This window comes from Carex rostrata, chromosome 14 (assembly GCF_964058835.1).
Source record: "Carex rostrata chromosome 14, lpCarRost1.2, whole genome shotgun sequence".
Taxonomy (NCBI): Eukaryota; Viridiplantae; Streptophyta; class Magnoliopsida; order Poales; family Cyperaceae; genus Carex; species Carex rostrata.
The window spans coordinates 4,980,402-5,007,812 of NC_135931.1; the positions used below are offsets into that span (position 1 = coordinate 4,980,402).

At 36.3% G+C, this 27,411-nt stretch overlaps 5 protein-coding genes across 6 annotated transcripts; 2 read left to right on the forward strand and 3 right to left on the reverse strand.

Moving 5' to 3' along the window:
- The first annotated feature begins 220 nt into the window (after positions 1 to 220).
- On the forward strand, positions 221 to 2,841 carry LOC144565740 (octanoyltransferase). Its single transcript, XM_078315561.1, has 6 exons — positions 221 to 402; positions 699 to 830; positions 1,094 to 1,133; positions 1,612 to 1,652; positions 2,186 to 2,245; positions 2,548 to 2,841. The coding sequence occupies exons 1-6, from the start codon at positions 337 to 339 to the stop codon at positions 2,605 to 2,607; spliced, it is 399 nt and encodes a 132-aa protein (XP_078171687.1). The 5' UTR covers positions 221 to 336; the 3' UTR covers positions 2,608 to 2,841.
- A 6,186-nt stretch (positions 2,842 to 9,027) lies between these two features.
- Positions 9,028 to 13,664, forward strand: LOC144565321 (Putative methyltransferase family protein). 2 transcript variants are annotated; one of them, XM_078315045.1, is made up of 9 exons: positions 9,028 to 9,183; positions 9,297 to 9,364; positions 10,081 to 10,200; positions 10,766 to 10,839; positions 11,448 to 11,502; positions 11,838 to 11,939; positions 12,406 to 12,514; positions 13,391 to 13,466; positions 13,502 to 13,664. In XM_078315045.1, the coding sequence occupies exons 1-9, from the start codon at positions 9,092 to 9,094 to the stop codon at positions 13,598 to 13,600; spliced, it is 795 nt and encodes a 264-aa protein (XP_078171171.1). In that variant the 5' UTR covers positions 9,028 to 9,091; the 3' UTR covers positions 13,601 to 13,664. The 2 variants fall into 2 exon arrangements, with proteins under 2 accessions (XP_078171171.1, XP_078171172.1); XM_078315046.1 differs by having other exon boundaries at positions 13,391 to 13,664.
- A 162-nt stretch (positions 13,665 to 13,826) lies between these two features.
- On the reverse strand, positions 13,827 to 17,818 carry LOC144565564 (MutS2). The gene is made up of 6 exons (XM_078315355.1): positions 17,306 to 17,818; positions 15,799 to 15,904; positions 15,659 to 15,711; positions 14,945 to 15,076; positions 14,343 to 14,415; positions 13,827 to 14,120 (listed from the first exon to the last, which is right to left on the reverse strand). Exons 1-6 carry the CDS (start codon positions 17,816 to 17,818, stop codon positions 14,011 to 14,013), a joined length of 987 nt encoding a protein of 328 aa, XP_078171481.1. The 3' UTR covers positions 13,827 to 14,010.
- Positions 17,819 to 19,638: 1,820 nt separating this feature from the next.
- Positions 19,639 to 22,404, reverse strand: LOC144565735 (uncharacterized). The gene has a single exon (XM_078315557.1). It carries the CDS (start codon positions 22,351 to 22,353, stop codon positions 19,837 to 19,839), a length of 2,517 nt encoding a protein of 838 aa, XP_078171683.1. The 5' UTR covers positions 22,354 to 22,404; the 3' UTR covers positions 19,639 to 19,836.
- A 1,211-nt stretch (positions 22,405 to 23,615) lies between these two features.
- LOC144565379 (uncharacterized) lies at positions 23,616 to 26,250 on the reverse strand. The gene has a single exon (XM_078315117.1). The coding sequence runs from the start codon at positions 26,166 to 26,168 to the stop codon at positions 23,706 to 23,708; it is 2,463 nt and encodes an 820-aa protein (XP_078171243.1). The 5' UTR covers positions 26,169 to 26,250; the 3' UTR covers positions 23,616 to 23,705.
- Between the last annotated feature and the right edge of the window lie 1,161 nt (positions 26,251 to 27,411).

Consider the following 27,411-nt stretch of genomic DNA (forward strand, 5'->3'; position numbering starts at 1 on the left):
GAGTAGAAAATCACTCATAATGTATGAAAAAAAACATGAAACATTAGGACCCTTCTCCTCAAACAATTATAGCCATACAAATTTAATGAAAACAATCGAGACATCCAAAAATCATCGGCCGGTTGTAGTTAACTCTCTGCATTCTTTTTTAAACTTTGATCTTATATTAAATAAAGTTCATTAATAAAATAAGATTGTCTTTCCAAATTATTTTCAGTCCGAGTCCATAACTGTAGGGGTGTATTTGCACAACTTCTGAGAAGAACTCAGCTTTGATCTTGCCCTTTCTCGCCTCTTGCGCCTGCTCCATCTCTCTCTCTCCAGTTCAGGCGATCTATGGACGAGACAGAGTTCAGGCGGCTTCTCAACCTCTTCCCCGTTGTCCGATCTCGCTCCTATTGCGTAACTCTCTCTCTCTCTCTCTCTCTCTCTCTCTCGCTCGCTCGCTCTTTGTCCACAACCCGTACGAACACAGATTCGGTATTGGTGTCTCCAGGTCCAAAATTAGGTGAACTAGGTAACTGGGTAGGATTATAACTGAACTGGCCGAACTATGTATAATTTGCACAAAAGGTGTGCATGGTTTTAAGCAGATAAATCAAATTGGCATCTCATATGATATCAAAACATAATTGAATCTAGTACACCCCCAATGTTATAGAAATACTTGTTACTTAATAATCATTTAAATGATACAGCAAGCAGAGGCCGCATCATCCGGTGGAACTGGAGCCGCATCGTCTGGTGGAGCTGCATCATTCCGTGGAACCGCATCATTCCGTGAAACCCCATCGTTCCGTGCAACCACATCGAGTATTACTGAGGAAAAGGTTATATTGATTTTTTACTTTGGAGGATTTATTTACCTACATCCAAATGATTTTCTAAATACAAAAACTGCTTACAGTAGTAGGAGACCCAATGGTTACTATTGGAAGTGCATCTTTTCTCAAGATTTCAAATTATCAATCTATTAGAACATGTTGTGTGTTTTTAATGCAAGTTCGAACTTCTTGCATCCAGTACCAGTTTAGTAAACAGTTCATTATAAAAATAAACATTGATTGTCATCCTTTTCTGAAAAATTTAACAGACCAGAGATGTGCAAACTGTTGGGAAATCCGATGCTGAAGGTATATATTTATTATTATTTTTTTTTTGGCGCCGTATTAACATCTTTTTGGTAACGTTCCAGTTACCATTGCAAAAGGATAAATGACTTGCATGCATCTCAAGAAAGCACTTTAAGCAATGCCCAAACTAACCTTAGTTCTCATACCTGTCTCTACAGAAAGGTAGAGGGGCATTTTTTGACATATCTCGTAGGGATGCTTATGGTTAAATTCTTATACTATGTTTATATTTTGTTTCCTCTGGCACTCTGAACTATTACAGTAGAGACAACTTTGTGTGTTTAACTTTTTGTTTATGATTTGTTTTGCATTCAGTTCTCGACTTTCTATCATGGATTTGTATCATGCATTTTCTTAAGATCACTTGTCAGTTGTTACAGTTTATTGCTCCATGCATATGTACAAACTGTCATGTTACCTTTTCCTATACCATGTTTTGACAAAATGTTGAAATATACCATGTTTCTCAACTTGGCAGACCCATTTTGGCAGAAGTTAAAGACAGCAGCTGAAACAAAGGTAGATAATTGAGTCGTGTCAGTTTCAGTTTTTATTTTACATTTACGTATCAGTATAGTATAATGCTGGTATTAGCTTGACTGAAATTTCCACATTTTTTCTGCCATTCAATTGGAAAGTTGAGGTCTAATCTGTGTTCAAATTGAGGATATTGAAGCATAATCATACAAAATTTGGGTTAATTTAGGATAAATTAGATAAATATAACCCTATTGTATAGTACATGATCCCTAGGTGGGCTCAATAGTGTAATTCAAGGAAATCTTGCAAGCCCGGTTTCATTGAGGTCCTCTCTGGTACCCAGTACTGCTCTTGTTGCTTTGTTATTGCTATGTTTGTTTTTCCTTTTTCTTTTGTTTTTATTTTCTCTCTATCTTAGAAGTTTCCAACATGATGTGTTACCTTTTCAATTTAATGACCCTTTTATTTCGGGGTTTTGTGGCCAATGATATATTGCAATGATGTTGTTTTCCCCTTTTGAACCATTGATGCCTTTTCCTTGGTTCACATTTTTAAGTGTCTTTCTATTCCAGGTGGGATCCAACAAGGCAGAACAATTTGTTCAGGCATTTCGAGATGCACATGAGAAACTAGTATGGACCTTTGCACTATCCTTGTGTTGCCTTTTCCTTTCTTTTTATATAAAATCTCAGTCTTTCCTTGAAATATACTATAATTGTCTCAAAAAGAATGGTGAAGTATTTGTTCCTTTTCTTGTTGTTACTTCATGTACCCCTGCTCAATATATTTTAGTAATGTTCAATAAACTTGACAAGAGCCTAGTCTATGATACTTTTCATTAAGAGTAGGGTTATGTGTGTATAATTTATGCCAGGATAGTAAATACATTTCTTCATGATGGTTTGTAATCTTAGTTTTTTTTTATAATTTTCAGGTATATAAAAAGTTGAGTATAGATGTTGCTCGGAGTTTCATCGACACAGCTAGGAAATAATTTAAAATATTTTCTTTTCAGAAAACATGACTAGTTGCAGGTAGCATTATCTTGACTATGCTTGTACTGAAATGATTTGTTTCTATTTCTAGTTCGGTTTGTTAGTTAATACACTATCATTTTGAGATGACACTATCATTTTGAGATGGCGTAGGTTAAGTAAAATCAATTTTATATGACCTTCAATTTTTAGTTTTTGTTGGTTTTCATTTGTGATAAATGGTTTACTTATTCTTTTTCTTTGTATGAGCTGAGTTTGATTGGCGTGATTGTAATTTAGAGTATGGCTAATATAACATCAGTGTCATTTTAGTCTATATAACACCAACTCCAAAACCTATCAAATCGAGTTCAAATGGTGAATCCAAACCGTTCAAACCGATGTACTTCATTAGTTGTACGTTTACATGTAAAATTTATAAGTTTTTGAGTTTATTTGGTATCAAGTCAAGCGGTCAAATGTTTGAGTTTTTAAGTTAATTTTAATACATTCATTTTTCAATTTTTTTTGCCGCTTGATTTGATACTAAAATAACTCGAAAATATAAAAAGTTTGCATGCAAATACATCACTCATAAAGTAAATTGGTTTAAATGGTTTGGATTCATCATTTGAACTCGATTTGATAGGTTTTGGAGTTGGTGTTATATAGACTGAAATGACACTGATGTTATAGTAGTCATACTCTGTAATTTATTGGTAATTAATGACTTACTGGTTAATTGAAGTTCAGTCATAATATACAATACCACAAGCAAAAAGGGTTAATTGTGAACGCCAAACCATCTACATGTCATTTATAGTTCATTAGCATTTGCAATAGCAACCGAAACTAATATAAGAAGTGAATATCGTCAGGAAGAGTAAAGGTGGTGTTTGATTGTGGATTAAAGCTAAGGTGGTCTAAGTTGGTTATTTCAACTTAGGTCAATCTAAATTATTTATGTTTGGTTATGCCTAAAGTTATGTCATGATTTAAGCTATTTCTTGTTTGGTATGAATTTGATGGCTTAAAACATGATATTATTTATTTTTGTTTTTATTTAATTTAGTTATTGCTGCCATCTATGTAATATATTATTTTGTGTAGTATTATTTTATTTTGTGGACCGTATTTTTTTATTGCTGCCAACGCCAATAATTTTTTTATAGGTCAAGTTTATGTCATAGTATTATTTCATAGCTTTTATGTCATATACATTATTTCATAGCATATTACAAAGTTTATGTTATAAACATTACAACAAATTACAACAACAAAAAAAAAACATCATAATACTTGGTACTAGTAAAATCCATTGAAGTTGATAACTTAGATGGAGCACTACATCAAATTTTGCATAAGTATCTCCAAGGGACAGGAAAGAAAGAAAATAAAATGGGGGCAAACATACCCTTTATCTCCTAGTTTTACTTCACTGCCTCCATATTCTGGTAGGAGAACATCTCCTCCTTTCACAATAACAGGTATAGTTTGCCATCTCTGTCATGAGCACCAGGCCCCACAGCTATGACCTTCCCTGAGTTCAACTAGATGCACATTGATAATAGGGAAAGGAACAAATTCAAAGTTCAATCACATATGATACAACCAATTTCTTAACATCATATTTTCATACCAGCATTGCATAATGAGGAGAAGTTGTTACTAGTATAAACCGTTAGATAATGTTACATAATCAGCCAGTACTAATACACAGATTTCCATTTATATGCCAAGACTAATTGACTGTAGGCAGGCCCCAAAAATCCTTTTGGTTCCCCTTTTGCTTAAAAGTTAAAACTAAATGAAATTTTAAATTATTTGTATAAATTTACCACTGCTATAAACTTGACAAAATTGGTTCAATAATCTAATGTCCTAATCACATTGAACTTGGCAGCACTATTTCTAAAATTAGATGATGTGCTGAAGGGGTTCTAAGTGAAGGGAGGAAGGAAAGTATGATGAGTAGAACTGGAGTGTTCTTAAGTTTATCAAGTTATTTGGTGAATTTAACTATAAAATTTATCAGAATAAATTTAAACGACTAATTTAAACTGTTTTACTTTGCGAGTGATGTGTTTACATATAAAATTTACAAATTTTCAAATTGATGTGGTATAAAGTTAAGCGGTAAAAAAAATTATAGGTTAATTTTAATACATTTATTTATTATTATTTTTTACCACTTGACTTTGTTACTAATTTATCAATTCATAAATTTATAAATTTTACATGTCGATACATCACTTGTAAAATAGATCAATTTTAATAGTTTGAATTCTTTGTTTAAAGTCAATCCGACTGATACTGGAGTTGAGTTTCCCAAAAAAATCAGTGAACTTAAAATTATCTATTTCTTTTCAAAATATGATGTATATTTTCTAATTCTTTGTTTACAACATGTATATTTTCATTTTTTTTTCTAAAAAAAATCATACTAAAAAGTAATATTTTCAATTTCTTAACTCAGATCGAACAATTTTAACCGAACATCGGACAGCTTTAACTCAATGTTGGCAACCTAAGTATTTGTTCCATCCATCCGAAATTCCGAATATATTTAACAAATTATACAGCCATATTAATGCGAAAGTAACTTTTCTCTTCTATTAGTCAAAAAGCGGCTCTGAAATCAAAGCTCATTGAAGCCTCTGGCACATTAATTACATGCAAATAACACCACTCCCCATGCATTTCTTCTTTGACTAAAACAATCGTGGATCTTGACCTAATTAAAAATCCACCATACTAAGTTACAAACATGAACTGGATCTACGCTTTCACAATTTGTCATGGTCCTCTTGCCTACGCTACGCGCTTGTATAAAACATAAATAAAAATATCAATCTTTGTCTCCAAAACCATATGAACAGCTGGTATCATGGTACCCACCAAAAGTCTAATCAATTCCCCTTATCCAGGGGATTGTATTATGGTTTTTGACCTAATGCATAGATATACGCAATATATAAAAAATTATGATTTTTAAAAATTCTAAAAATAAAAATAAAAATTTCCAAAAATGATAAAATTTGGTCTCCAAACCCATTTTAATACAAAGATCATGTTAAGAAGTTTGAACCAACTATTTGGATTATGAAAATGAAAATATAATTGCGAAATTAAACAGTCTCTTTAATTCTCAAAGTAAGTTAGTCCATCTCTCTCTATATATTTATCTGTTAAGTTAATGAAATAAACTTTATAATTATCTGTATCTAATAAAGAAAAAAACCTTATCTGTATTTGCCTGATATGATACGGATTGACCCCCTTATCTTAACGTCAACTTACCGCTGTGGAAGTTCACCCGTTCCAGACACATTTAGACGACAATTTATAAAATACTATTCATATCAAGCGTGACGTGTCATGAAAAAGAATAGAAAAATTATAGTACGGGGTCACAATTAATCCGAATTAGATGGTTTGAATCAGAAGCGGTCCAATAAAATGCATCCGATGAGAAGGTCATGTCTCATGTGCTTCGTTGAGTACATAATTTAATGCTAGAGCAGCTAGACCTCCGCTCTAGCTAAACATTAATAAGTAAATAATTTATCCCCAACATTTATTGGATTATATCAACTAGGTCGCCACATCCAAAAAATAAAATGCAATGGTGAAAAAAAAGTATATTTATTTTTATAGGAGACTAGATAATTTAAAAGGTCTTATAATTTATAATTTTATCCTCATGGATAAATAACAACAATGTTTTTACATTATTTTTTTAGGCCTCTTGATTTTTAGTTCTTCCAATATAAAATTGTAGAAACTTCTCCATCATATAATAATACTCATGTATCAAAAGAATAACATAAATAAGTCACCAAGACACCAACTAATAAGACTTTTCATTACTTTCAACCTATGTCTGATAATTCACCAAGTCACCAAATCTAGCAAAGGTTCTTCCTTTTCTGGTCTATGATACTGGTACTAGTTCCAGAGAAGTTTAAACAGAGATGGGTTTAAAGGCAAACTCCATTTTCATGCTAATCACAATCCTGTTGATGTTTCAAACAGAGAATGGTAGCTTTTTTGTGCATGCATATGATAAATCCAGAAGATTGAAAGGTGGTTTCATGCAAGATTTTAAAGCTAAATCAAGTTTTACTGGAGAAAAGCCGAGCAAGGTTGACAGAGAATATAATGAGGAGGAGAGAGAAATCGACACAGGTCCAAATCCACTACACAACAGATAGAGATTCTCTTAATTCTCTTTCATTTAGATTTCCTTTGGAATTTTGTTAATTTTAGACACCATTAATTGTTCTCCTTTTTTTCTTTTCTTTTGATAAATGTACTTGGAGTTTGATTTGATAGAAAGCATATGAAAAATGATTCTTGTAGAGATATTACCTCGTTCTTCGCCGTTGTTTAATTTTTTCCTGATCATCACAAGCCTTTCTTTTAGCTAAAGTATGTGGCTCTCTCATATTTTTTTTTTTTTATTTCTTTCTTTTAGTCCTCTGCAATCAATGAATACTGTTAAAAAAATTTCCCTAGCAAATGTACAATTTCTGGTCGCAGTGAATTACAGTCCGGTCACAGCAGCTATCCTGTTATGCTACGAGATCACTGACAAGCATCTGAACAAAATCACAGACTCATCCTGCACATGCCAGGTTGAGTTCTTTATTAATGGCAGCAAATTGAAGAGATTTATGGTTCCGCCTACGACAATAACTGTGCTCGGAATTTCCCCGGTTTCTTTACTAGCATTGCTAGCTCATACGAGCTGGGGTTCTGATATGTTTAAGTTCAAGGGATAAATACTAATGAGTAATGTTGAATGTATGATTTGTGGCCTTGCGGGTTTGAATATAATCGAAGTCGTGTGTACCGCAAAACTGTGCTTTTAAAACTCAGTGTCGAGCTATCTGCCGGAATTAATCATCATCTGGCAAGTGGCAACAGGTCCTGTTGCAATTCAATGCCCACTACTAGAGGTACCAGAACCAGATTCAGCTCTGTGCTGCTGTGCAACAGTGAAAGTTACCAATCAATAGTTTCTCGATGTGGAGCGGGGACTCCCTGTCGCAAAGTACTGGGCCTTTACAATTTGGGCCCATATACTTTTGTTACTAGACTCTGGTGTCCGGGTAATTGATTCTACCAGGCCCAGGGCTCAGGCGCTCAGCCCTCCTTCCACCTTTCGGTCTACTAATCTCGGCCCAATTGACCCAAGAAAAGAATTGGTTAGGAGAACTCTGTAAACGTGTAAATGTTGTCCTAAAAAATTCTCTTTTAGGAGAAAAAGTTAGGATCCGATGGACATCAGTGTTGTTCGGTTCTATTCTAAGATTGATGCACACAAATTTTAAAGCCTTTCGGACGTCTCTGATGTCCATCCTACTCAAATTTGGTTCATGTCGGCATCATAATTAAATTGCATTACTCTTTTAGGGTTCATTTGGATGGAGCAAGAATAGCACTAATTCAAAAACACTATTATTTTGAGTTATTCGATGTTTGAATGGAGCAAGAATAACACTAACCTACTATTATTTGTTTTTGTTTGTCTTATATGAGTTAGCTCACTATTCTACTAACCCAACCAAAAGTTGGATTAACTACTATTCTCAAATTTGAAATTAGTTATATTCTTGTTCTATTCCTTGTTTTGCCTTGGAGGACAGATTCTCCGAGCTAACTCAAATTTTGGGTTTGAATCTGAATCTTCCAATTAAAATCCCGACTAATTTAATTTGAAGCGAAATGTAAGGGATTTTTTTTTAATATTTGTGTTAAAGTAGATTGAACGGTTCTGATTTAAATTCAAAATTCGAGTTACCTTAGGTGATATGAATTCTCCTACAATGTTTATCTGTGTTTATGTAAATGATCTCTACAAGGACATGCAACTCAAATTTTGAATTTAGATCCTAACTGTAAGATATGCTCTGGCACAAATATTAAAGGAATCTCGTGCATCCTCTTCAACCTGAATTGGTTCAAATTATGATGGTTTTGTTTCCGAGCTGCAAAAGAGTTGAGTTTGAGTAAGTTGAGTACAACTCGAACTTAACCCGTGAACTTATGAGCTGCGCTCAAATCTAGCTACCAATCTGAAACCAGCTGAAAAACAAACCCGAACTCAACTCGTAGCTCGTGAGCTAACTCACAGCAAAAAAAATTAGTGATTTTAATTAGTAGACAACTAAAAAAAAAATTAACAAAATTTACGGTCCATAAAAAAACAATCTACAAATTACAAAAACAATCCGCAATACATAATAAAAAATCTACTAGTTTCAATAAAAAAAAAATTGATGTCTATTGTAATTTGTAAATATAAGAGGTTTGTTTCAAAATTTGTGTCAGAGTTAAAAAACCGTCGAAATTTCCTAATTGTGACAAATATAATATATAATCAGAATGGGGTGTACATGTAAATACAATAATGTTTCTGAATACTTTTGCAAAAGGCCTTTTGATCGTTGATACTTGATACTTAAGACGGCTGCTAAGCTTTTTCATTTTCGAACAAATATGGCGAATGAAGAAGCTCTCCAGTTTAAGGGTGACGAAGATGACGACGAAGGGATAATCTCCTTGGATAGCTTATTTTTCGTCGATCGCAAGTACTTCAGTTTATTCTTTTTCTTTGACCCTAATAAAATTGTATCTCCACGCTAAATCTCTTTTAATTTCATCTTTGGTTTTCTTACTAATGTTACCTTTTTTGTTTACCTAGCTATGAGTTAACAGAATTTACATTCGGATCGAACTCGCTTCAACTCCTCTGCCTCCGTTCCGCTTCCAGTATGCTTTTGCAATTAATCTCTCTTAAATTAGAATATGCGGAAATGCCCTTTAAAACCTTTTGGAATTTGTTTCTCTAGGATGGAGCAAAACATACTCTATTGTCTCTTTTCCTTTTTACATGTTACATACTTACATTTACATGTCCTAGAAACAATTTGTTAAAAAAAGGCACGTCCCTCTTGTTTTTTTATGAGAACTTGTGAATTGTTGAGCATTGTACAATGGTTTTTTAGTAATATGAACTGTGAATTTATTTGAGCTTAAAGGGTTGCATTGCTTTTCAATGGTATATTTGGTTGCCAGTTTCAGACGTCCGTGCTTTTTCATTATATTTTTACCATTTTCTTCAATTCTTGAGGCTACTCATGTGAGGAAGTATGAAGGAAATAAAAGGCAGCAATTTTTTTTCCCTACTGATATACCAAGCAGGAAAATGAGGATAATCTGGACAACTTTTTTTGAAACAAATATTGAGAGGTCCTCATGGTTACTGCTATTTTGTTTGAGGGGGTTTTGTCATTTTAAAAGGGTATTGGAATACATCGCTCCTCCCCCAATATTTCCCCAAAAGAAATAGAATAGAATGCTAAAACTACTTCATTTTCCCTTTAGTTATCAGAGAAAGGGTGAGGAAGGTGCATAGAAAATACTTAGTTAAACGACACAGCAAACTGTCGACTTCTATTAATATGATGAAAATTCTTTGCATGCAGCTGATTATGATCTGACTGGGCAGTTGGTATGGCCAGGTGCAGTATTAATGAATAATTATCTCTCAAGTCATGCCCAAATTTTAAGTGATAGATCTGTTATTGAACTTGGGTCTGGAGTTGGTAAGTGATGTTCAAACTTTTAGATTATATTACTAAATAAAATCATCATTGGTGTCCCTACTAAACTGGGAATTCATGTGCATGACCCTACAAATTGTGAACATTTGGAGGATGCTTTCATGCTTTGTAGGGGTGGCATTGGTATTTTGTATGCTTATCACCTAGTTCCTGGGTTTGTCACTGAAGATTTGGAGTTTCCCCAACCTATTGTCTTGCACAAATGGCTACTAGGATTTCTGTGCTTTATTCGACTAAGTATGATTGGAGACACCAAAATAATGTAACTTCCAAGTGACCAGGGTTTTATATCCGGAAACAAAACTGAATATTAAATGGGTGATACATGCAAATTATTCATGAAATTTACTTTAATTTTTGGTATAAGTGAGGGCTATTGGTTGGTGGTGCCCAGGCAGACCATTGTTGTTTTGACTTCTGCCAATTGGGTAGTTAACCTTTTTAGGTCAATTCACTTCAAATTGTGGATTAATCAATAAACAAGCATAAGAAAAGTAAATAAAATAGTAAGTTAATTAATTATTTTGTTTTTGGTTCTTTGTTGTAGGTATTACTGGCATGTTATGTAGTCGATTTTGTAGAGAAGTGGTACTAACTGACCATAATGATGAAGTGCTAGAGGTAAGGTCTAAAACCTCATTTCAGTAATATAGCTGGTTGGTTAATGTTCCTGTTGACAAAAAATTTTCTCCTTATTTTGGTTTCCAGTTGACAGAATTCTTTTTCTCCATTTTTCCTTGGCTTCTCTTGTCTAAATTTTGGCCTTGTGAAGTTCATGTATTGGAATTATGCTTAATACAGTATTGTAGAATGTAGTGTGACTATATTGCACCAGTGTGTATCCACAAGGTAATATTGGTCAATTGTTGGATTTTTCATTTTAGGTTGCATTTCTCGATTTAAAACACGATTTTCAGTAGAGGAAATCAAAAGTAGTTTTGATTTTTTATCATAATTTTTATTTGTCATATTTCATACTTCATTAATACAGAAGTTTGGATGCATTTATCAATATGAGGTGACTAACAAAGAACAAGTCAAATTGTTCCATCTATGTTGCTAACTTGCTCGTTGGGTTTTACTTGGGTTAAAATCTGGTAGGAATTCTTATGGGGGCTGCTTGGTAACAGAAAACTTCTGATATATCATAACATGCTCTTATTATTTGTCTTACGTTAAATCCTCCTTTACAACAATTGATTTCAATTTTTTAATTTACAACTTTATAGATAATAAGGAAGAATATAGACCTTGAGGCATCTAGAAGGAATCAAAGCTTGTTAGGTTTACAATTTTCAAACTTTTAAAGTTAAAATTTAATTAATTTAGGGAACTTTTGCGTACATCTTTGCAAGTCATCAAAGTTTCACTTAGCCCCTCATGTCTCAGCAAATTGGAAACCTACCCAACCTACCTTCCATTATCCCTCTTGTACGTGTAGTAAGAGCTTATTTTATAGAAATGATGAAACAAAGGATGTTGATATTTTGTATGTTTTCATGGGGGAGTTGATACTTTGAGTTGCAAGGGTAAACATAAAATTGCCCACGACGTAATCATGTTGAAAACTAGATAACAAAGTACAATTACTGAAAATTTTAGTTTGTGTGTAATAACAGGATTGACAGCTGAGAAGTTGGAATGGGGAAATAGAGAGCATATCGAGCAAATTTTGCAGAAGCACCCTTCTGGTTTTGATCTTGTTCTTGGAGCTGATATTTATATCCTTTTTAAGATGTTCTCTCACGAGTTTGTCACCTAATGTCTTTTTGTATTTCATATTTGGAATATCTAGGTATTTTTTTTTTAACTGATACAAGTTATCAGTGGTATAGTGCCTCATTTCAGTGTACCAGTAGTGACAGAGAATTTTAATTTGGTTTATCAATTAGTACCAGATGGGCACATTGTAATTCATCCATTTAATTGAGATAAACACATCACAAGACATGGAAGTAAAAAGTATAATTATAACAACATGATATATAAATGTATATTCTTAGTTGGTACTTTGGAAGGGAGTTTGTGGGTACCTGGTGAGATCAGTACAGTACTGAAATGTGAGGTTGGTATTTAATTGTTTGTGCATATAAATATCTTTTTCTCTGTGTATTTTTTATGTTCTGTTGGTTCTTATTGACTGTTTTATATTATGAGGGATTATTGCAATTCTTGACTAGTAACCAAGCTTTCAACAATCCAGCATACCACATCTCTTCGTAACAGTGCAGCAGCTTCTTCAAATAAAGGGTAGAGGATGCAAGTTCATACTTGCATACGTGTCTCGAGCAAAAATGTATGTGCTTTAATTTGTCAAAATTTCAACCTTTTTTTATAGGCTTCAGTATACTTATATTATAAAGGCACGGATCATATTTGAGGTCTGAAACCTCAAATTAATGTGTAGACCACTGCAAACCAGCCAATATAATACAATACATTCTGCCACAAAAGATGAAATATCAAATATTACCTGAAAACCCATAAAAAATTCCATGAATGCCCATCATCGTTTCCTTCCTCACTTTTCCTTTTTGATAAAGAAGAGCACAGAGGATTGATTTGGGTGGTTTTAAATAAACAAAGAGGAGATGGGTATGAAATTTCGTGTTTTAAATGAACTGAATGCACTGCACAAGATACTTGTCATTTTGTAATTTCCTAAATACCTAAGCATTAACTTAGTCAATCGTATATGTCTTTCTTAGTACCTGTATATTGTTTAACTAAAGGGGCAATATTGTTCTACGAGAAGATTAATCCTCAATTTTATTCTAAATTAAATATTGGTTCGATAAGGATACCGCTCTCTCCTATGACTATACTTCTATACCAGGAGTTTATCCAATTTATGTTTTGTTGTCTCGATAAGTGTAAACCTACATTTTTTATTAATTTAATTAGCTACTTGACATAATTTTTGTCCTTCTATGAAGGTACAAACGATGACTAAACAACTAGAGAGATTTGTTCTACAAAACTGAATGAATCGCACTTGTATGAGACGCCAAAAATAATACAGTCGATAATTTTTTAGAACCAAATAAATTTTATCTCACATTAGACCAAAGCAAGAATGTGTTTGATATCATCATTCCTCTTTTCCTTTTTGCACTTCAGTTGATTTTATTTTTCTTCCATTTATTTTATTCTACTTATTTATTTTGTTCAGGATGGATACTATGGTGGTGAATGAAGCAGTACAGCAGGGAATGCGGATCAATGAGGTTGAAGGAACTAGAACCACAGTTTCGAACCTTGAAGGGGTTATTTTTGAAATAACCCTTCATCCTTGACAAATTTACAAAATTATAAATTTATGTTAGAGGTATTTCAATTTGCTGCTTCTGTACAAGAAACTAGAGTGAACTCCTTTCATTAATCTCAATTTGGCGCAGAAGGTTAAAATATTAGACTGGTTTGTGAAATGTATTGATTTTGCAACTTGGATTGTTTTCAAGATTTTCAGTACCAATTAGAAATAGAGTTTCAAAAAATAATAATAAATAACCATCAACTTTTTCCAATTTTGTGTGGAGCCTCAGGTATATTCTGCCAAAACGTCTATTAACTAAGTAAAACAAAAGGAACAAGAAAATAAAAAAATATACAAAAATACAGCTTGCTGTTAAGAGCATCAGGAAAGCTGCTTGCTAAAATCAAATAATGTACAGTAGCTGTGCCATATGACCTACATTTTCTCAACAATGAATGCTAATTAGCATCACAAAAATACCACAACAAAATTAACACAGATTTGAACTCCTGATAAATAAGAATATCCGTTGTAAATCAACACAACTGTAATTGCAATTCTTTGGATTCTGTCAATGTAGAATTTAGATCTGATTGTAGAGTTAGACTTCTTCCATAGGCCGCAATTAGAAGAGCCTCTGCCCGTCCTGTATGAAAGAAAAATAGTCGATCATTTGTTCTTACAAACCAAAATTTCAGTCCATATCCGTTCAACCCCCTATTGATTTAGTTTCAGCTGTGACATAACAATTTAATACGACAATCCAATTTTTTTTCCTCAAGCTAGAAGTATATATACGATGGAATATTTTGTGTGGAAGTATTTCCTTTCACGTCTATATTTACAAAAATAGGTTTAATAGAAGTACCATGATCTTTTTTCCTTTTCATTAAAGAAGCCAATGAAGGGAACATATCGGAAGCAGCTCTTCTGCTATCATCCTGCAATTTTAAGCATTGGAATTAAATACCTTGCCTACCTTAGAAACCACCAAAATATCACATACTCACCCGAAAAGCAAGCTATCTACCGTTCCTTCCCACCTACAAAACTAAAATTGGGCAATTTCATGTGGAACAAGCAGAATTTGTAGTATAATCATATGCATATCACTATAACTATCAGAAATAGCACCTACACCAGTAAGCTAAAGATAATCAACCATCATCCTTTCTTCAATTTTCTTCTAAAGAAGAGCAAATTATGCCTCCCGCATATCTTTGGCACACATGAACTAAAAGGATGGTAGTTTGGGATTTTTTTTAATCTAAAAAGGGATATAGGGTCTATAAATTCCTTTTGTTGCTTTTTGAATGGTGTTTCTTTTTTGCAAGGGGTAATTGTTATTTTAGTAAATGTAAAATGCCCAGACTACCTCATCATTTAACAGAGAAAATAAAAAATGGAGAGGAAGATAAAATAATCTACATATCAGCAAGGGTATTTTGGTGAAAAGAAAAAGGCAGTGACCTTGGGAGAAGAGGAACCAGAGAGCTCGAAGAAGTTCTTCCAAGAGACAGAAGAAACAGGTTTGACAGAGAAACCAGATGCCACTAGTACTCCTAACCAGATTCCATATGTAAACCCCCCACTCCACCATCCCTTCATTTTACAAATAATGAAATAAGACAATTTCTAATAAGGAGAGCATGGGATGGTGTTAAGTCCTATTTAACTACATCCTTTTACATATGTACTATTGCGGGATTCAAAATTTTAAACCCTGTTATCCAAATCTAAGACCATCTGGATTTGGGTTTTGCATGGACTTTAAATATCACCTAAATATACGAGTATCGGGATATAGGGCAGGGGAATGTATCTCTGTTTCTTGACGAAATGTCAGTTTGCAGGTCCCAATTTCTAGAACATTTATCCGCCGCCTATATTGCAGGTCGAGTGTTTTCTGGTCAGCATCTAAACCAAATTCTGGCGTGTGCATTCATGCTAATGGATGGTCAAGTTGGGTTTGGGTCAGATCAATCCATTTTCAGGTTCAAGTTATATCAGCACAAATTTCTTCTGTTCAGATTGCATATGGCTTAGAATGCTTCAGATATAAGGTCAGTTGGGTAATATTATGGTCAAATTATGGATCTACCCAGCTACAGGTTGGTTAAGCTCTTTTGATTGCAGTCAGATTAAGGTTGTAGCAGAAAAGAAAATTAATTGTAGAAACAACACCTGCTTCCCATCTTGCGGGAATGGTCTTGACTGCTCAATATATGCTGTAGTTCCTGTAAGGTAAACGATAATCCATAAAAAGAGGTGATTGGTGTAATTTATGTAACTTGTGAGGCACAAGTGTAGATGCTACCTCGTACCAATAGGTGCATTAAAACTATGAAGCAATTGTACAATTGACCTTGGATCCAACCTTTTCCTGAGATTTTTTCCTACCATAACCTTCACGTATGGAGCATCAAACACCTACGAAATAAATAAAATATAATACAATAATTCATCAAGCAACACATTTTATTCAAACATGAGGAAATAATTACAGGATGGGAAAGGAACTGAATATAATTCATAGGTAAGAACTTTGTATGTAAGAACTTTGTATGTAAGCAATAGAAATCTAAATAGGAAATATAGGGTAACAGTGATTAACAGCAACTCAAAATTAATTGCTTTCATGTAAGCACAATTCAAACTTACCAAGAATGTAATTTACCTTACTTTTTAACCTCACTAAAAATCAAACCGGAAACACTCTCTTAGACCTTGCTCAAGGAGTAAAGAGAAGAGGAGAGAAGATGAGGGAAGACAAAACTAAAATGTTACTTGTTCCACAATTTAATAAAGATGTCAGGAAGGGAAAGATTTCACCTCCTTTACCCCTCAAATAAATTATTTTCTGTTCCCTCCAATTTGAAATCTAGAGGTGAAGTAAACTTTCTCACATTTGCCCTCACTTCCCATACCATTCCATCCCCTTCTCTCCCTCTCAATATTTTTGTGGAGCCTGCCCTTACAACCCATCTGCCAAATTTGAGTGGGTGTGCTCCAGAAATTTCATGAGAGTGGGAGGGGAAGGGAGGGGAAGGAAGAGGGGCAGTGTAAATTAACCTCTTCTACCCTACGATTTGGAGGTTACAAAATTTGAATAGTATGTATATAGGGTCCACCTCCTCTCCATTCCCCTCCCCTCCAGTCAGGTCAGGTCACCCCTCCCCTCTACCCTCTTCTGGAGCACACCTTGAAGGGAACGAAAGGAAAGATAGAGAGAAGGTGAACTTTTTTGCACCTCAAATTGGGAAGGGGAAATTTTTATGAGAAATGAATAGAAGGTTTCTGTTCATTCCCTCCACTCACCTCTATTCACCTCATGAAATTATTACTCAGGAGCCCACCCTTAGGGTGCACTTCAGTCTTCAGAAGGGTTGATGTAGGGTGGAGAACTGGAGATGGTAGAGGAGAGTGAGTATCCTCTCCGATACCTGATAGGATGAAAGTGCCCAAAACCGTACCGGTTGAAGAATTCAGCAGGAGATATTAACAAGGAGCAGACAGATGTAAGATTCGAGCCAATTTATAACAGATGTTCGGATTTAACCTCAATTTGCACCTAAACATTAAATTTTGGAGAAAATAAGGGGAGAGAAAGAAAAACACGCTATATAAATTTGGCCATTCTTGTAACTTCAAATTTGGGGTGTAAGATTTCTCATTCCCCTTCCCTTCCCTCCCTCTAGCCACCTCTTTTGTTAAGCTCAGGATACTATACTGGCATTCATCAAGAACAGATTGAAATAAAAATGAACACATACAAGCACATTTTATTCCATCAAAATTAAATCACTCAAAATTCAATAACACGAAAGGCACCTCAGCAGAGTAACCGCAGGGAGACTGATCAGGTCGCAAAAGCGCCAAAGCACCAGAGACATCCGGGTCCACACCAATGATCCACTCGGATCCAGACCCAAGAATCACTTCACCCGAATCCGAATGCGAATCCAGATCTGGTTCCTCTTTCCTCGTAAGAGGGCAAGAGAGAGCGGCGAGCCAGCTTTCCTTGACTATAGACTCCGTCGAAGAAACCCTAGCCTTAGCTGCGGAAGGGACGGTAGCCTTTGGGAGGCGGTTGAGAGATGAAGCGGATGAGGTCGTAAACCGGACGTAGGCGGTAGCAAGGCGGAGATGTGAGAGGGAGTTCATGGCAAGTGGCGTTTCAGCAGGTGGACTTGCACCTGGACCTGGAAATGGAAATGGGAGTCGGATTGGGCGGGAGAGGGTTTGCCATAAATTCAGGGAGGATAAACCCTCTTTCCCTTTTAACGTTAGGAATTCAGATCCGATGCAATACCTGATTGAGTGCAATGAGATCTGAGCCGTCATTATTTAACTGGCACGAATCTCAAAACGAACCCCTTTATCTAACGAGGCACCGTAATACCTTTCGGCCTGTTGGGGTATTGTACTCAGTCCAGTACCTGAGGGGATAAGGACTCTTAGGTTAGGCCCTGTTTTAAAAACAAAACAAACACTTCTGTAAAATAAAAAAAAGATCACTGGATTTTTTTTTACAAAATAAAAATTATCCTAATTATTACCAAAAAAAAAATGCTAGTTTTCAGAAATGAGATTATCCTAAATTTTTAGCCCCTTTTAAAGATTCTAAAAATGGAGTTTGTGTTCAAAGAGCTTTGGATAAAATCTCATAAAGTCACCAATGTCAGTTATAAACTGTCTGATATGTGTTAAAATTTGCACGGATGATTAAGAATTACCGAGTAATTTAAAGTTATTTAGTTTTAAATTTATTGACATAAATTTTAAAGCAAATCAGATGATAATATCTGATTTTGAATGAGATTTACAAAATCATTCCTTCGAGAAACAGCGGTAGAAAAGTGTTACAACTCCCATATGTATAATTTCATTCTTTGGAGTGAAAATTTTGTCTATAAATTGTTACCAATTCAGCATGTATCATAATAATAAACGAATTCTATAATTAAGAATGACACAAGATCCTTCTGCACCTTTTATTTGTGACAAACATTCTTTTAAAATTTTAATTTTGCACTATTTCCTTAAAACTTACAATATATAACAAATGATCTTCAAATGGTTAAATCTCACTTAATTTAATATATAACCACTCTTCGTGCACTTTTTATGAATAGGAAATCTGATATTTTGTTGAAAAGCTAATATTTCAACAAAATTTCGTGGTAGCAAAATATAATTGTATGGATACATTAAATAATGAATTTCCTTGGGAGCAAAATAGTTTATTTTACAGTAAAGATGCAAAATAGATACATCACTTGGAATAACTGGCACATATTATTTTGCAACTTTACCGATTGGGTTTCATTTCTATCTTATCCCAACTTGTTTGAGATTAAAGGCTTGGTTTTTGTTGTTATTGTACCAAGCCGTAATTTCAGTTTTGCTCCGATCTTCAATAAATCAGTTGGAATAACTGGTACATTTCAGTCATATATACATAGGGAATGACCGGTACAATCCACTTATTTGGTAGTAATTCAATTTTCCGGGCTTCCCCAAAAATTACTAAATGTCTCTGTAATTCAATCAATTTTGATAATATATTTGTAATAAAATAATTTCATTATTGTTCCAATTAGTTAACAATTTTAAGGAGAAACAGATTTTGCAAAATTAGAAACAAGATGACCTTTTTTTTTTCATTGCAAGAACTAAGATGCTCAGCTTTATCCATCAATAAGAAGCAAAAATATACCACTACCATCAGTATGTACCAGACCGAACATAACCCTTCATGGTTCAATACGGAATTCAATTATTTTTCCTTCAAGCACTGAAAATAAGAACTCTGACAGAGTCAATTGGCTAGCACCATATGTGCCCGGTCAAAAACAATCCGGGGCTGTACACCTTGTCTGTTAGAGTATCTAGGAATGCTACTTAAACCACATTTACCAGTCTGAACCAAGCCGCACAGTTTGCTAATTGCTTGTCTGTGAAATTGTCTGGTCAAACTATTGATTAGATCATAACAGATTTAGTTAGAAGGATAACAGAATTAGTTAGAAGGATTGCCCTACTGATTAATGTGTCTATATAAAGCAGTATACTATGTAAAGAAATTAATCAAAGAAATGCAATTCCATTCTATCTCTTTCTTCTAATACAACATTAGCCTAAGCTAACTCTTTAGAACTATACTGATAAGGTTATTGTTAAAAGGTACAAGTGGTCCACACTGACATGCCATGTATTATAAAAAGAATGAAAACCAAATTTCTACCTAATTTGAAATGAGCTAAACACCAATTTGACAGAGCACACCCAAGTTTAAAAGAGCTTGTATTGTCTTGAACTTACAAATTTACAAAACAAAAAGGCAACATGTCTAACCAGAACTATGCATTTCCGAACACAAAATTTGATCTGCTCATCTTCTCTAAGTTCTCAACTAATCTATGGTGTACAGATTTGCTAATCCCAGGATAAATCTCAGTAATACTAGCAACAAAGAGTCTCGCGTCGCTAATCTTGCCTTCCCTCCAATAAGCAACCAAAATTGAATCCAAAGTTCTCTCATTTGGTTTACAACCTTGCACGACCATGTATCTGACCATATCAATTACCTCAACAAACATTGACTTGGCAACATAACAAGCCACAAACGTATTATACGTGACCACATTTGGATTGAGCCCTGATGCTTGCATATCAGAAAGTACTCTTGAAGCATCCCCCAACTTCTCTTGGCTAAGATATGCAAATATGACCGTATTATAGGAGCATTGATCTGGTCGGATTCCTTTCGACCTGATTTCACTGAGGATTTTCTCACAAGTTTCACACCTCCCCATCCGTCTATACATGTGCATTATTATGTTATATGTACGTAGATTTGGGGTGAAGCCCCCCTCCTCCATGAAGACCATGAGCTCATCTACCTTCGAGACCATGCGACGTCTCCCATAGACTGAGATCATGGCATTTAATGTTCTTATGTCAGGTGAGAAGCCCCTTACAAGAAGTTCTGAAAACGCCCTTTTGGTTTCTGTCAGCATATTCTTTTTACTATAGACCAACACCAAGGCCTTGACCAACATCTTGTCCGGCCTGACCTGGCCATTATAAATGGCCTCTGACAGGGCCTGCAGCTGGTCCATTTTTTTCCCATTCGCATACGCATGAAGTAAAGAGCAATAAGTTAGCTCATTGGGCTTATAATTTCTCTCCTTCATTTCTGACACAATCCTCTCAGCCAGGTCCCAGTGGCCCCCACGTCCCAAAGCACCCAAAACAGCATTATATGTTGAAAGACCGCACCTGATACCTGAACCCAACATCCTCTGGTATATCTCCATTGCCTTGTCCAAAAAGCCACAACGGCTGTACGCAGCAATCAGGGAATGGTATGTGTCTCTTTCGAGCACAAACCCAGCCTGTTTCATCTCCTCAAACAACCTTGATACCTCCGATATGAGCCCCTTCTGGCCAAACACAGAGAGGAGGGTGTTCCAGGTGACGACATCCGGTTTGAGCCCATCAGCTTTCAGCTGCTCAAATACTGACAACATTTCATCAAACCTTCCCGTGGAACCATGAATCCGTACCAATGTATTGTAGGTGCACAGATTAGGCTTGCAACCATTAGATATCATTTCTTTGAACATCTCATGTGCAAGCCTGTCATTCCCCACCTTGTGAAATCCAGAAATCAAGGTGGTATAAGTAACAACATCCGGCTTTATTCCTTTGAGTTGCATTTGTTTTTTCAACTCAGTTGCCTCACTGAGCATGCCATCATTTGCATAAGAAGCGATCAGGGAGTTGTATGTAATTATAGTCGGTGAAACTCCACATGGCTCCATCTTAACTAACACACCCAGCGCCTCTTCATGCTTACGGGACTTGCCGTAGACATCCAACAATGAATTCCATGTAACAATATCAGGTGTAGAGCCCCTTGATTCCATCTCTTTGACAATGTTTGAGGCCTCCTCATTTAGAGACCCATGTGTACAACAACTGATGAGAGTGTTGTAAGTGTAATGATCAGGAAAGATGCCATCCTTTTTCATGGTCTCAACCAAAGCCATGACCTCATTCCAGGGCAATAACAACTTACTATAGACATTAAGCACCACATTGTAAGTTACAAGAGTTGGCTTACACCCGTCTTGCAGCATCTTTCTGAAGACTGAAAGTGCCTGTTGGTACTTGCGATTTTTGGAATAAGCGCTTATTAGAGAAGTATATGTGTAAACATCAGCATCAGCATCAGCATCATCGGTGTGCTCAAGTACCAAACTGAGCAAGCTACAAGCATCAGACAGTCGACCAAGCCGACCGAGAATACTGATAATGAAGGGGACAAGTGGCTGTCCGCCATTGGAGAAGAGTGTATCCCCAGGGGCGTTTTTACAGGCCCAGTTAAAGACAGATACGGCAGTAAGGGGTTTGTTGTGATGGTCAAGGGCTAGAATTAAACCAAGCAAGTCAGAGATGAGTGTATCAGAGCTGCTTTGATTTGAATATAAGGAGAGAAAAGAGAGGGTTTCGTTGAGAGAGGATGGGTCAGGGTCAGGGTCAGGGTCAGGGTCAGGGTCAGTGCTGGTCGTGAGTAGGGAGCGGAGAGCATAATAAGCCCGGAGAGAAAGGTGCTCGATCCACGGTTTTTGTGCTGGGTCAGCGATTTCGTAGTTGGATTTGTATGGAGGAGCAGAGGGGAGGGAAATGGGGGTGTGCTGAAGGATAGCAGTGAGGGGAGATGAGGACAGAGATGTGGAGGGTAGAGGATTTTGGTTTTGGAAGGGGATATTGTAGGAGTATGGGGAGGGGGAGGGGGTGCGGAGAGGTAAAGCTGCTGAGTGGGGAATGGAAACGGAACCGGGAATGAAACTAGTTAACTTCTCCGCCATGAAAGCGGGAGAAGAGAAAGGAACTGAGAAGATTGAGGTGCTACGGATAAGGCCCGGAGATTAACCGGAAGAACTCATAATTTTTTTTTGTTTTTTTTTTTGTTATGGATTGTACAAAAAGAAGGTCCGTAGGTTTTAATTTAACATTTGGGCTTTCAATTATTTGGGTCGAAGCAAGGCCTTTAATCGAGTTTCAATTGTTAACTACGAGAAAAGGAGTTTGCTAAATAAAATGGATTGTTTTTAATTTCAAAGTACGTTGACATTTTATATTTTACTTTTTGAGATGTAAACTAATTTTTCAATTTTAAAAAATATATATATATATTTTCTATCTGTTTTTATTGGCTCTGATTCTTGTGGTGTTTATTACCTTTTACGTTCCTTCCACTTGGATCCAACTAATCAATCTTTTAAGGTCATTCGTCAGTGCAAAGTGTTGTTGTTAGGAAGTTTAATTAGTTGTTGCTTTCATTTCATTTGAGTTCTATTCTGGTAATAACTTTGAAAATGGGGATTTAGAAACTGGAATTAATATTAAGGCTCAATCATAGAATTAATCAATTAACAACGACAAGACTGGTGGGAAGGTGACAATTGTCCTGGAGAAATTGAAACATTTCTTTTGAAATTAAACTAAAAGTGAGCGAGATATTCTCTTTAAAATTGCCCTGGGAAAGCTCTACTGTACCAAAAGCTAGAACAGGACTTGGAGGTTATGCATCATCCAAACTTGTGTGGAGCCAAATATTATTTTCTAGATCAAGTAGCAACTCCAGTAATGGCATATGCTTTTTTTTCTGACTAAAACTATTACATCTATTGTTGTATCAGTGTCAAAACCCAAAACACCGCACAATCATGAATGTGTTTCAAAAGGAGCCAATAATAAGCAAAGATGTGTTCGTTGCACCAACTGTCATGGGAGATATGTGCTCATTGGCTGGGGTTCTTCTGTTTGGTATGGTGCTGTTCTAAGAAGTAATAAGATATTAGGCTTTTGCTTTTCATGCTTGATTTGCTAGAGACCATGGCTGTGAGCTCGGCATTTACAGTTTTTATATCTCCAGCATTGTCTTATTTAAATTTTTTTTGTTTCGCGAGTAATTTGGTCTATATAAATTAAAAACAAAATTAAACTTAATCATCATGAATAATTAAAAATCATATATTTGATAAAAAAGAAAAGAAAAAGATATAGAATGTATAAAAAAAGAATGCAAACCGAATTTCTACCGAATTTGAGATGAGCTAACAACCAATTTCACAAGGCATACCCAAGTTTAAAAGAGCTTATATTGTCTTGAACTCACAAATTTACAAATATAACAAGGCAACCTTTCTAACCAGAACTATGCATTTCCAAACACAATATTTGATCTGCTCATCTCATCTAAGTTCTCAACTAATCCATGGCGTACAGATTTGCTAATCCCAGGATAAATCTCAGTAACACTAGCAAGAAATAGTCTCGCATCGCTAACCCTGCCTTCCCTCCCATACGCGGCCAAAATCGAACCAAAAGTTTTCTCATTTGGTTTACAACCTTGCTTGACCATGTATCTGACCAAATCTATCGCCTCAACAAACATAGATTTGGCCGCATAACATGATACAAACGTATTATAAGTGACTACATCTGGCTTGAACCCCGATGCTTGCATATCAGAAAGTACTCTCGAAGCATCCTCCAACCTCTCTTGGCTAAGATATGCGAATATGACCGTATTGTAGGAACACTGGTTGGGTCGGATTCCGTTTGACCTGATTTCACTGAGGATTTTCTCACAAGTTTCACACCTCCCCATGAGTCTATACATGTGTATTATTATGTTGTATGTACGTAGATCCGGTGTGTAGCCTTCCTCCTCCATAAAGGCCATGAGCTCATCTACCTTTGAGACCATGCAGCGTCTGCCGTAGACTGACATCATGGCATTTAATGCTGTTATATCCGGTGAGAAGCCCCTTTTTTTTAATTCTGAAAATGCCCTTTTAGTCTCCTTCAGCATATTCCTTTTACTATAGACCACCACCAAGTTTCGGACCAACATCTCGTGTGGCACGACCTGGCCACTATAAATGACCTCTGACAGGGCCTGCAGCCGTTCCATTTCCTTTCCATTTGCATAGGCATGAAGTAAAGAGCAATAAGTCAACTCGTTGGGCTTAAAATTTCTCTCCTTCATTTCTGAGACAATCCTCTCAGCCTGGTCCCAGTGGGCCCCGCGTGCAAGAGCAGCCAAAACTGTATTATAGGTTGACAAATCAGGTGAGATACCTGAATCCACCATTCTCTGGTATATTTCCATTGCCTGGTTAAAACAGCCACAACGGCTGTATGCAGCAATCAGGGTATTGTATGTGTATCTTTCGGGCACAAACCCAGCCCGTTTCATCTCTTTAAACACACCCAGCACCTCCGACACCAGCCCCTTCTGGCCAAACACTGATAGGAGGGTGTTCCAGGTGACGACATTTGGCTCGAACCCATCAGCCTTCAGCTGCTCAAATACTGTCATCATTTCATCAAACCTTCCCTTGGAACCATGCATCCCTACCAATGTATTGTATGTGCACAAATTAGGCTTGCAGCCATTAGATATCATTTCTTCGAACATCTCATGTGCGAGCCTGTCTTTCCCCGCCCTGTGAAATCTTGAAATCAAGGTGGTGTACGTAACAACATCTGGCTTTATTCCTTTGAGTTGCATTTGTTTTTTCAACTCTATCGCCTCACCTAGCATGCCATCCTTCGCATAAGAAGAGATCAAGGAGTTGTATGTAATTAGAGTCGGTGAAACCCCAGATGCCTCCATCTTAACTAGTACACCCTGTGTCTCTTCATGCTTATGGGACTTGCCATAGACATGCAACAATGCATTCCAAGTAACCTCATCAGGAATTAAGCCCCTTGATGTCATCTCTTTGACAATATCTGATGCCTCTTCGTGTAGAGACCCGCGTGTACAACAACTGATGAGCGTGTTATAAGTGCAACTATCAGGAAAGATGCCATCTTTTTTCATGGTCTCAACCAAAGCCATGACCTCATTCCAGGGCAATAACAATTTCCTATAGATGTTAAGCACAACATTGTAAGTTAGAAGAGTTGGCTTACACCCGTCTCGTAGCATCTTCTTGAAGACTGAAAGTGCCTGGCGGTACTTGCGATTTTTGGAATAAGCACTTATTAGAGAAGTATATGTGTAAGCATCAACAGCATCAGTGTCCTCAAGTACAGAACTGAGCAAGCTAGAAGCATCAGACAGTCGACCGAGCCGACTGAGAATACTGATAATGAAAGAGACAAGTACCTGTCCACCATTGGAGAAGAGTGCATCCCCAGGGGTATTTTTGCGGGCCCAGTTAAAGACAGAAAGGGCAGTAAGCGGTTTGTTGTGATGGTCAAGGGCTTGAATTAAACCGAGCAAGTCAGAAAGGAGTGCATCAGAGTTGCCTTGATTTGAATATGAGGAGAGAAAAGAGAGGGTTTCATTGAGAGATGATGTATCAGGGTCAGTGCTGATCGTGAGTAGGGAACCGAGAGCATACTGTGCCCGGAGAGAAAGGTGTTCAATCCAAGGTTTCTGGGCTGGCTCAGGGGTTTCGGAGTTGGGTTTGGATGGAGGAGAAGAGGGGAGGGAAATTGGGGTACGCTTAAGAAGAGCAGGGAGGGGGGAGAAGGACAGAGGTGTGGAGGGGTTTTGGAAGGGGAGATTGGAGGAGGATGGAGAGAGGGCACGGAGAGGGAAAGCTGCTGAGTGAGGAATGGAAACGGGACCGGGAAGGAAAATAGTTAACTTCTCCGCCATGAATGGAGAGGAGGGAACTGAGTGAGGTGCTGCTTGGGATAAGGTCCGGAGATGGACCGGAATAACACCAAAAGGAGGAGGGAGAAGAAGGACCCACACAAAAAAAAAATAGTTTGTCAAGTATTTATACAAAAGAAGGCCCGCGGGTTTTATTTAACATTTGGGCTTTCAAATTATTTGGGCCGAAGCACAGCCTTTAAACGACTTTGAATTGTTAACTAACACGAAAGGAATTTGCATTGGACCGAATCAGACCAAATTCGGTGAATTTATTGGTCGGAACCGTTCGATTATTCGTGCGAAATTGATCTGTACGAATGTTAAATTTACACAGATGGAATCATGGAAGTATGGAACGACTCGAGTACAACTAGGGTGCTCTTAAGCTCACCAAAGTTTTGGTGAGCTTAACTCTAAAACTTATCAAATCGATTTCAAATAATGAATCCGAACCGTTGAAACCCGCATACCTTACGTGTGATGCATCTACATGTGAAATTTTTAAATATTCGAATTAATTTAGTATAAAGTCAAGCGGTCAAAATTAGAAGGTTAATAAATTAATTTTAATGCATTCATTTTTTGTACGTTTTTGACCGCTTGACTTTATACTAAATTAATTCGAATGTTTAAAAATTTCATATGTAGATGCATCACACGTAAGGTAGGCGGGTTTTAACGATTCAGATTTGTCATTTGAAATCGATTTGATGAGTTTTAGAGTTAAGCTCACCAAAACTTTGGTGAGCTTAAGAGCACCCTAGTTCTACTCGAACGACTCTAATCGGAAAGTTTGGATGCGGATTCGTGTTGAACGGCTCATATATATATAAATCAAAATGGTTGCTTCAAGATTCGTAATGAATGGTTCATATTTTTACCCGTATCCACTCCCAAAATTTTTATTAAGAGAAAAGGTTATCATCCACCGTCTGTCCACACAACCGTGTAAGACCACTTCTAACGTACCTTATCTGATTTCCCAAACCTTTCTTTATAAGAAGTTTCCCAATAAACCTCTAATCTCTCTCTCTCTTCTCTCCCCCGTTCTTTCCACCATATCAGACAATCGATCTCTCTTATTGAGAACATTTCTCTCCTCTGTTTTTTCTATCAGATCAGACAATCGATCTCTTTTGTTGAGAGCGTACCGAAGATCTGATTAGACAATCGAATACAATTAATGTGTCACGTCAATGGTAATTTAATTCACTTTTTAAATTTTTTTGAATTAACTTACTTT

Excerpts from the sequence above, each read along its gene's own strand:
- LOC144565740 (XM_078315561.1), top strand. The coding sequence starts at position 337 with ATGGACGAGACAGAGTTCAGGCGGCTTCTCAACCTCTTCCCCGTTGTC. Across the intron at positions 403-698 it reads TCCGATCTCGCTCCTATTGC|CAAGCAGAGGCCGCATCATC; the intron begins GTAACTCTCTCT and ends TAAATGATACAG. Across the intron at positions 1,134-1,611 it reads TGGGAAATCCGATGCTGAAG|ACCCATTTTGGCAGAAGTTA; the intron begins GTATATATTTAT and ends TCAACTTGGCAG.
- LOC144565321 (XM_078315045.1), top strand. The coding sequence starts at position 9,092 with ATGGCGAATGAAGAAGCTCTCCAGTTTAAGGGTGACGAAGATGACGAC. Across the intron at positions 11,940-12,405 it reads TGTTCTTGGAGCTGATATTT|GCTTTCAACAATCCAGCATA; the intron begins ATATCCTTTTTA and ends ACTAGTAACCAA. Across the intron at positions 13,467-13,501 it reads TTGAAGGAACTAGAACCACA|CCTTCATCCTTGACAAATTT; the intron begins GTTTCGAACCTT and ends TTTTGAAATAAC.
- LOC144565564 (XM_078315355.1), bottom strand. The coding sequence starts at position 17,818 with ATGACGGCTCAGATCTCATTGCACTCAATCAGGTATTGCATCGGATCT. Across the intron at positions 14,416-14,944 it reads CTGGTTCCTCTTCTCCCAAG|GATGATAGCAGAAGAGCTGC; the intron begins GTCACTGCCTTT and ends TTAAAATTGCAG. Across the intron at positions 14,121-14,342 it reads GAAAAGGAAAAAAGATCATG|GACGGGCAGAGGCTCTTCTA; the intron begins GTACTTCTATTA and ends TCTTTCATACAG.
- LOC144565735 (XM_078315557.1), bottom strand. The coding sequence starts at position 22,353 with ATGGCGGAGAAGTTAACTAGTTTCATTCCCGGTTCCGTTTCCATTCCC.
- LOC144565379 (XM_078315117.1), bottom strand. The coding sequence starts at position 26,168 with ATGGCGGAGAAGTTAACTATTTTCCTTCCCGGTCCCGTTTCCATTCCT.